This window comes from Lactuca sativa, chromosome 7 (genome assembly GCF_002870075.4).
Source record: "Lactuca sativa cultivar Salinas chromosome 7, Lsat_Salinas_v11, whole genome shotgun sequence".
Lineage (NCBI taxonomy): Eukaryota > Viridiplantae > Streptophyta > Magnoliopsida > Asterales > Asteraceae > Lactuca > Lactuca sativa.
The window spans coordinates 8,330,001-8,337,551 of record NC_056629.2 but is presented as its reverse complement, the minus strand read 5'-3'; the positions used below and the strand labels follow the sequence as shown (position 1 = coordinate 8,337,551).

At 29.0% G+C, this 7,551-nt stretch overlaps 1 protein-coding gene across 1 annotated transcript; it reads left to right on the top strand.

The window, feature by feature from the left end:
• The first annotated feature begins 2,878 nt into the window (after positions 1–2,878).
• On the top strand, positions 2,879–5,892 carry LOC111908207 (glyoxylate/hydroxypyruvate reductase HPR3). Its single transcript, XM_023904044.3, has 3 exons — positions 2,879–3,067; positions 3,855–4,345; positions 5,247–5,892. The coding sequence occupies exons 1-3, from the start codon at positions 3,040–3,042 to the stop codon at positions 5,775–5,777; spliced, it is 1,050 nt and encodes a 349-aa protein (XP_023759812.1). The 5' UTR covers positions 2,879–3,039; the 3' UTR covers positions 5,778–5,892.
• Positions 5,893–7,551: the final 1,659 nt, after the last annotated feature.

The following is a 7,551-nucleotide window of genomic DNA, read 5'->3' as shown; positions in this document are numbered from 1 at the left end:
TTTTTTTTCCAATTATACAATCATATACATTTCACATTATAACGTCAAATACGCATAAACATTTTTACATACATATACAAACATATACATACAATTTTACATACATATACATACATTTTTACATACATATACAAACATATACATACATTCTAACATACATATCCACACATATACATACATATACATTTTTACATACATATACAAAAATATACATACATTTTTTCATACATATACATATACATTTCACATACAAATACATACATTTAATATGCATACATACATTTTATCATATATTTATACCCATATACATAGAATTTTCACATATACATACATTTCACATACAAATACTCTTATACACATATTTTTTCATACATACACATAAATTTCATAAACAAATACAGATATACATTTATATTTCACGTGTAAATACTCTTATACACACATTTTTTCATACATAGTCATACATTTCATATACAAATACATATATACATATGCATTTCGCATACAAATACCAACATTTCTTATACCTACATTAAAAACAGAAAAAAAAACCTGGAAATCGTTTAGGTGGTGGTGCTGTGGTCGAGGTCGCCGGAGTAAATGTGGTATCACCGGAGAAGAAGCGGTGTCACCGGAGATGTTGCTGTGAAACTACCAAAATCACACCAAAATCCAAAATTAACACACAAATTCGTTCTAGAAAAGAAATTGAAAGAGAAATGAGGGAAGGGAGCACCTACCGTTGCTGCAGATGCCGGAAAATTGGAGTTTTTCGCCGAAAAACGTATCACAACGTCGGCCAAATGAGGGGGATATGAGGAGTGAAGAGGAAAGGAGAAATGAGAGGGTTTGTGGTGATGGTCGCCGATCAAATCGAGAGGATCAGGGTGTTTTTGGCCGAAAAATCGCTGGAAATCGTGTAAGAGATTTTTGAAGTGAAGCTGTAACCTGTTCTGAGAGACGATGAGGAGGTATAGCGGTCGTACCCTTTAGCAGCAACGCTATTTGCGACGACAAGACACTAATTGGGGCGACACGTTGGAAGGAAGATATCCCGCTGCTTTTTTGGTGACTAGTAGCGACGACAACGTCGTCTCTATTACCGTCGCCGCTATTGCCCTGGTACGGAGAAACCCTGCCCATTGGATCATATAAAAAACGAATGGGTACGATTCACTCTGGGCGAAGTCACACGGATCGCCGGCGTGGACTATTAGAGGCGACCCTTTAGCGGCGAATCCAAGCTTTTAACGACGACAAACCATGTCTTGTCACATGTCGTCCCTAATACTATCTGTCGTCTCTAATAACGTTACCCCTAATAACTATATTTCTTGTTGTGTAAGTGGAATGTGTCAATCCATTAAACTCATATGAGTTTACTAGTTTATAATCCGTGGGAACCACGGTTATAAAATTAATTAAACTTTTATAGTAAAAACTCAAAATTATTAATCAGTTATTATAAATAAATTATTAATTTAAGAGATATTTTTTTTAGTTATGTGAAATTATAATCGTTGATTCAAATAAATATGTAAAATTAATTTTTAATATATATTAGAAATTTTCTTTTTGTGAATTAATGAAAACAATAATATAAAATTTAAATTTTAAAATCTACTCTAATAAATGAAGGTATTTTTGCCACATGTCATCCTCTCCTTCAATTGGACACATGACATTTTCTAAAAATTTTGAATTTTTTATTTTCCACTTGTCATTTTATTGTATTTTTCGTTTTATTAAATTAAAATTTCACATTTAATATGTAAGGTAATATATATGTAAGGTATTAATTAGAAATGATTTATATATGTAATATATATTCAATACATTAAAGCCTCATTAATTTTAATAATTCAAAATTTTTCTCATTTTTTTATATAAATTCAAACTTTTCAAATTGTTAAAATTTCATATTTAATTTTTTAAAAATAAACCAATGCAATACATGGGTCTCACACCTAGTCTCTATACTATTAAAAGAGTAGTTCTCTTGCCATGTGTCACCATTTTAAGCTTTATAATTAATATTATGTCACTTGTCAATCTATTGATTCTCCTTTTAAATTTCAAAATTCAAAATTTAAATTTCTCATTTTAGTTATATTAAATAATAACATTTGAATAAAAAATAAAATAAAATTTATATAAATTCAAACTTTTCAAATTGTTAAAATTTCATATTTAATTTTTTAAAAATAAACCAATGCAATACATGGGTCTCACACCTAGTCTCTATACTATTAAAAGAGTAGTTCTCTTGCCATGTGTCACCATTTTAAGCTTTATAATTAATATTATGTCACTTGTCAATCTATTGATTCTCCTTTTAAATTTCAAAATTCAAAATTTAAATTTCTCATTTTAGTTATATTAAATAATAACATTTGAATAAAAAATAAAATAAAATTTATACAAACTATAAGATGATATAATTTTACATATTTATTTGAATCAACGGTCCTTTTTTTTATATATAATTAAAAAAGTATATCTTAATTAATAAGTTATTTAAAATAATTAATTAATAGTTTTGAATTTTTACTTACAAAGTTTAATTAATTTTGTAACCATGGTTTCCATAAGTTATAAACTAGTAGAGAATAAATACATTGACAAATAACATCACATTAATGAGGATGTCTAATAAATTTAAAATGAATGACTAATAAATTGACAAGTAACAACGCATTAATTAAAAGGCTTAATACACAAAAGAACTACTCTTTTCTTAATTTAGAGAAAAAGAGAATAGATTGTATTGAAAATTGAAATGACCTAAATCCCGTTGATTTAAAACGGTTACAAATGGAAAGATTAAAAATTAAAGCATTTAGTTTATTTCAAATAATAATAAAATAGAGAAATTAAAAAATTCTATTGAGTGAACCTGAAAAAGTAGAGCGAAAATCATGACAGCGGTACTGACCAATAACCATCCCTTTGCTCGAGCTTGACAGTTAGTTCCACCGCCAGCCACAACCGGTCACTGTCGTATTTAGAGACTCCTCCCGCGACATTCCTTTCTGCTTCATGTTCTCCACCAACTATCCTTCTCGAAGTAATTCTTTAACCTTAATTTGCTATTGCTTCGAAATTCGTGTACGTTTTTGGTTACTTGTTTTGAAATTCTAATGTCCAAGCTTAGGACAGTGTTACGTGAAAATAATTGACGATTCTTTATTACTATTACTCGTAACTAGGTATGGATAAAACGAACCCGAAAAGTTGGGAGTTGAAACCCTAGATTTGATCGAGATATTTGACACTGTTCTTCTGTTTCTGTGTATTCTTGTTATCATTATGATTATAGGTTAATACTTGTGTAATTCGTATGGCCGAGCAATTAATTTCAGAATTGTATCAGTTTTGATTCATGATTATCGTCCATATATTGTTTATTATGAGGATAATCTATGTAGAGTCAAATAATCATCCATTTGATTTCTAATTTAATCAGGATTTTCTAAACATCACAACACTATCGAAGAGCTGCAGTAAAAAGACATCTAAATACAATCTTACACTGCACGATTTACCATAGTTGATAATGTAGCTTTCATAACGATCATTCAAACACATCCATATGTTAACAGGAATCAGAGGTTAGGCGATTAGGCTAGAGGATTGTTAATATGTTAGGAAATCAGGATCAATAGGTTGCTACTTATCTTAACAACAAAGATAAGAAATACATTTTCTTTTATGCTCAAACATTTGAATCTAATCATGGATCTTTTGCTTCTTCAATGGATTTGAATGCCTAAATTTCCATGCTTGATTTCAGGAAAGTCTGAATTGTTTACATTGTTGATTCTTCTAATCTTTATAAATTCCAATTTGTGCAGATCTAAGTGCTATAAACATGGAAAAACAAGATTCTTCACAAAAAGAAAAGACAGCAGATGACCTTCCAAATGTCTTGGTTCTTGGGCCACCTTCTGTTTTCAAAGTTTATGAGAGACAATTCTCAGATAAATTCCATTCTCTAAAACCATGGGAATCCGCTATTCCACTCCACCAATTCCTTTCTACCCATGCAGGTTCTGTACAAGCTATGTTCTGTTCTGTTTCATGCCCCATTACCACTGACATTTTACAGAAGCTGCCTGAGCTTCGTTTTATTGCAACCAGCAGTGTTGGTGTTGACCATATTGACCTCCATGAGTGCAAACGGCTTGGAGTCAAAGTTGCTAATGCTGGCTCAGTTTTCTCAGAGGATGTTGCTGATATGGCTGTGGGTTTGTTGATTGATGTGTTAAGAAGAGTAAGTGCTGCTAACAGCTTTGTTAAGGCTGGATTATGGCACCAAAAAAAAGATTATCCTCTTGCTCACAAGGTTCTCTCTCTCTCTCTCTCTCTCTCTCTCTCTCCAAAATAGGTTTTATGCAAGAAATAGCAATGTACTTTTGTTGATACGTCTGCTTTCATTTATTTCTATCATAGCATCGTACCTTGAAAAATCTACCTAGTTATAGCAATGTCATTGCAATAGGAGAATTTTCAATGTATAATGTTCCTAATGAGAAAAATAAAATATGATTACAATGTTATATAATTTGGTTAGATTTCTAAAGTGAAATGCCTTGATGAGAAAAAAAAGTTGAAGTACAATGTTGTAATAGAAAACAATAGCATTAAAACAAAAATAATTGAAAGTGCATTGATAATTCTCTTGGATTTAGCTCTCAAAAAGAGATTATCCTCTCGTTCACATGGTTATCTCTCCTTGAAATAGGGTTGCATTGTACTTTGACAAAACTACCTAATTATAGCGAAGTCATTCAAATTGGAGATTTTTCAATGTATAATATTCTAGTAAGGAAAAAATTATAAAGACAATGTTATAATTGGGTAGAACTTTCAAAATACAATGCCTTAACAAGAAAAATATTGAAAGTACAGTGTTGTAATAAAAAGAAATAAAAATAGGATGCAACAATACACAAATAAATGAAACTATGTTTTGTTTTGTTTTTTTTTTTTTTTTTTTTTTTTTTTTTTTTTTTTTATATATTTAGCCCTTCAAAATAATATTAGGATTTGTTACTATAGTTCATTTACAATGCCTTGATAAAAAGAAATTTCAAAAGTACAATGTTGTAGTAGAAAAGTTCGATAGTCGGATGCTATATTATACAAATAAATGAAAGTACATTGCTATTTCTTAGATTTAGCGATCAAAATAATATTGGAAAGTACGTTGCTAATTTGGTCTACTAATATATATATAAATTCAGTTGGGTGGTAAGCGAGTAGGGGTTGTTGGAATGGGAAATATTGGTTTAGAGGTCACAAAGAGGCTTAAAGCCTTGGGTTGCATTATCTCATACACTTCTAGAACCAAAAAACCCGATCTCACATTCCCTTTTTTCCCCGATGTTCTACAACTTTCAACAAACTGTGAAATCCTCGTCATTTGTTGTGCATTAAACGACCAAACACACCACATGATTGACAAAAACATCATGTTGAATTTAGGAAAACAAGGAGTTATAGTGAACGTAGCCCGAGGGGCAATTGTTAATGAGAAAGAATTGGTGGAGTGTTTAGTGAAAGGGGAAATTGGTGGGGCCGGTTTGGATGTTTTTGAAAATGAACCGGATGTTCCTCACGAGTTATTGAAATTGGATAACGTTGTGATGACACCACATCACGCGGTGATGACTGAGGAATCTTTCATGGGTCTTTTTGAGGTTGTGGTTCGGAATTTGGATGCTTTTTTCGCGAATAAACCTTTGAGGTTTGAAGTGTGTAGTAGGGAGGGATGACTGAATTGGATGAGGATTCAGATACACTTTTTCTATATAAAATAATTTGTGATGTAAATGTGAAATAATTCCTTCCAAATTTATCATTAATAGTGGTATATTTTGATTTGAACTATATATATTTGAGGGCAAAAAGAACTTTGTAGTTTGGTTATTTCATATCATAGTACGAGAGCTTCAAATATTTTCTTAAATACACGTTATGTCATGTTTCACCGTTAATTTATCATATCATGTGAAATTGTTAATTTTGAATTACTTTTATGATTTGTTTGGAAAAAATAAAATATAAATGGTAAATTGTGAAATTATCCAAAATATATTGGGTTTTCTATAATTTATCATATATGTACCCCACTTATATATATATATATATATATATATATATATATATATATATATATATATATATATATATATATATATATATATAGAGAGAGAGAGAGAGAGAGAGAGAGAGAGAGAGAGAGAGAGAGGTAGGTTCAAATGTTTTTCACATCTTTTGTGTGCTAGAATGCACCAATAGAAATTTAGTATTAATTATATGTATATTAAATGCTATCCATACTTATAACTTATTTTTATGGAAACTAATTAAATTCGTCAGTAATGTCAACAATAATATTCTTTCAGAATAAATTCATATGTAAAAAAATGAGAGTGTATTGCAGCAGAATGAGAGTGCATTCTAGAATACACTCTCGTTCTTCATATTCCATACAACTTTATTGTATTTTAAGTGATTGAGTCTTGAAACAAAGTACGGACTCATATATAAAACCTAGATGCAAATTCATTCTGAAAAAATGTTATTGTTGGCATTAACGACGGATTTAATTAGTTTTCATAAAAAGATAATTATAATTATGGATATCATTTAATATACATATAATATTGGAAATCATTTAATATCTATAATTATTTAATTAAATAATTATTTAATTTCCTAAATTTCTATTGGTGCATTCTAACACACAATAAATGTAAAAAACAAAATAACCTGAATATATATATATATATATATATATATATATATATATATATATATATATATATATATATATAACATTAAATTTTAATAACGTTTGATTTAAAATGGATCATTGGTTAATAGGTAAGCTTAGAAAATATATAGTATGGTTTTTCTGGTTACAATGTTCATTAGTTTTTCTTTTTGGTGAGGAATGTTTTGGATGTATGGCTGATGGTTAATCCTCTTATTAAATTGGAAAGACAAATCTAACATAAATATTAAGTTATGTTATAAAAAACAGGGCAAAATTTAGTCAATTTAAATAATTGCTATTGAATTTGTAGATAATGTGAAATAGATGTTGACATGTGAAATGACATTTTCAAAAAAAAAAAATAAATAATAACGGCTTTGTTTAGGCTACAGGGAGTGGTTATATTCAATCCATTCAAAACGTGTTGTTAACTCAACTCAACTACAGACTCACCATCAAACAAATAGTCTTTGGAAATAATTACTGTTTCATAATATTTATCTTTTTTATTTTGATTTTTTGACATTAAATTAAATAAAAAACATAAATAAATATTTTAATTAATTAAAACGTAAATTAAATTTAAAACCTAACTTACTAAAAAAAGTTAAAAAAACATAGAAAATCAAACCTAAATTACTAAAAAAACGTGTATAATAAAACTTAAATATTAAAACACTAGAATCTAATTTCTATATTTTTTACGGACTTGTTGAATTTTTAAAAATGCAGATAGATTTTCCGGGTAGAGATTCGGTTGCGGTTTT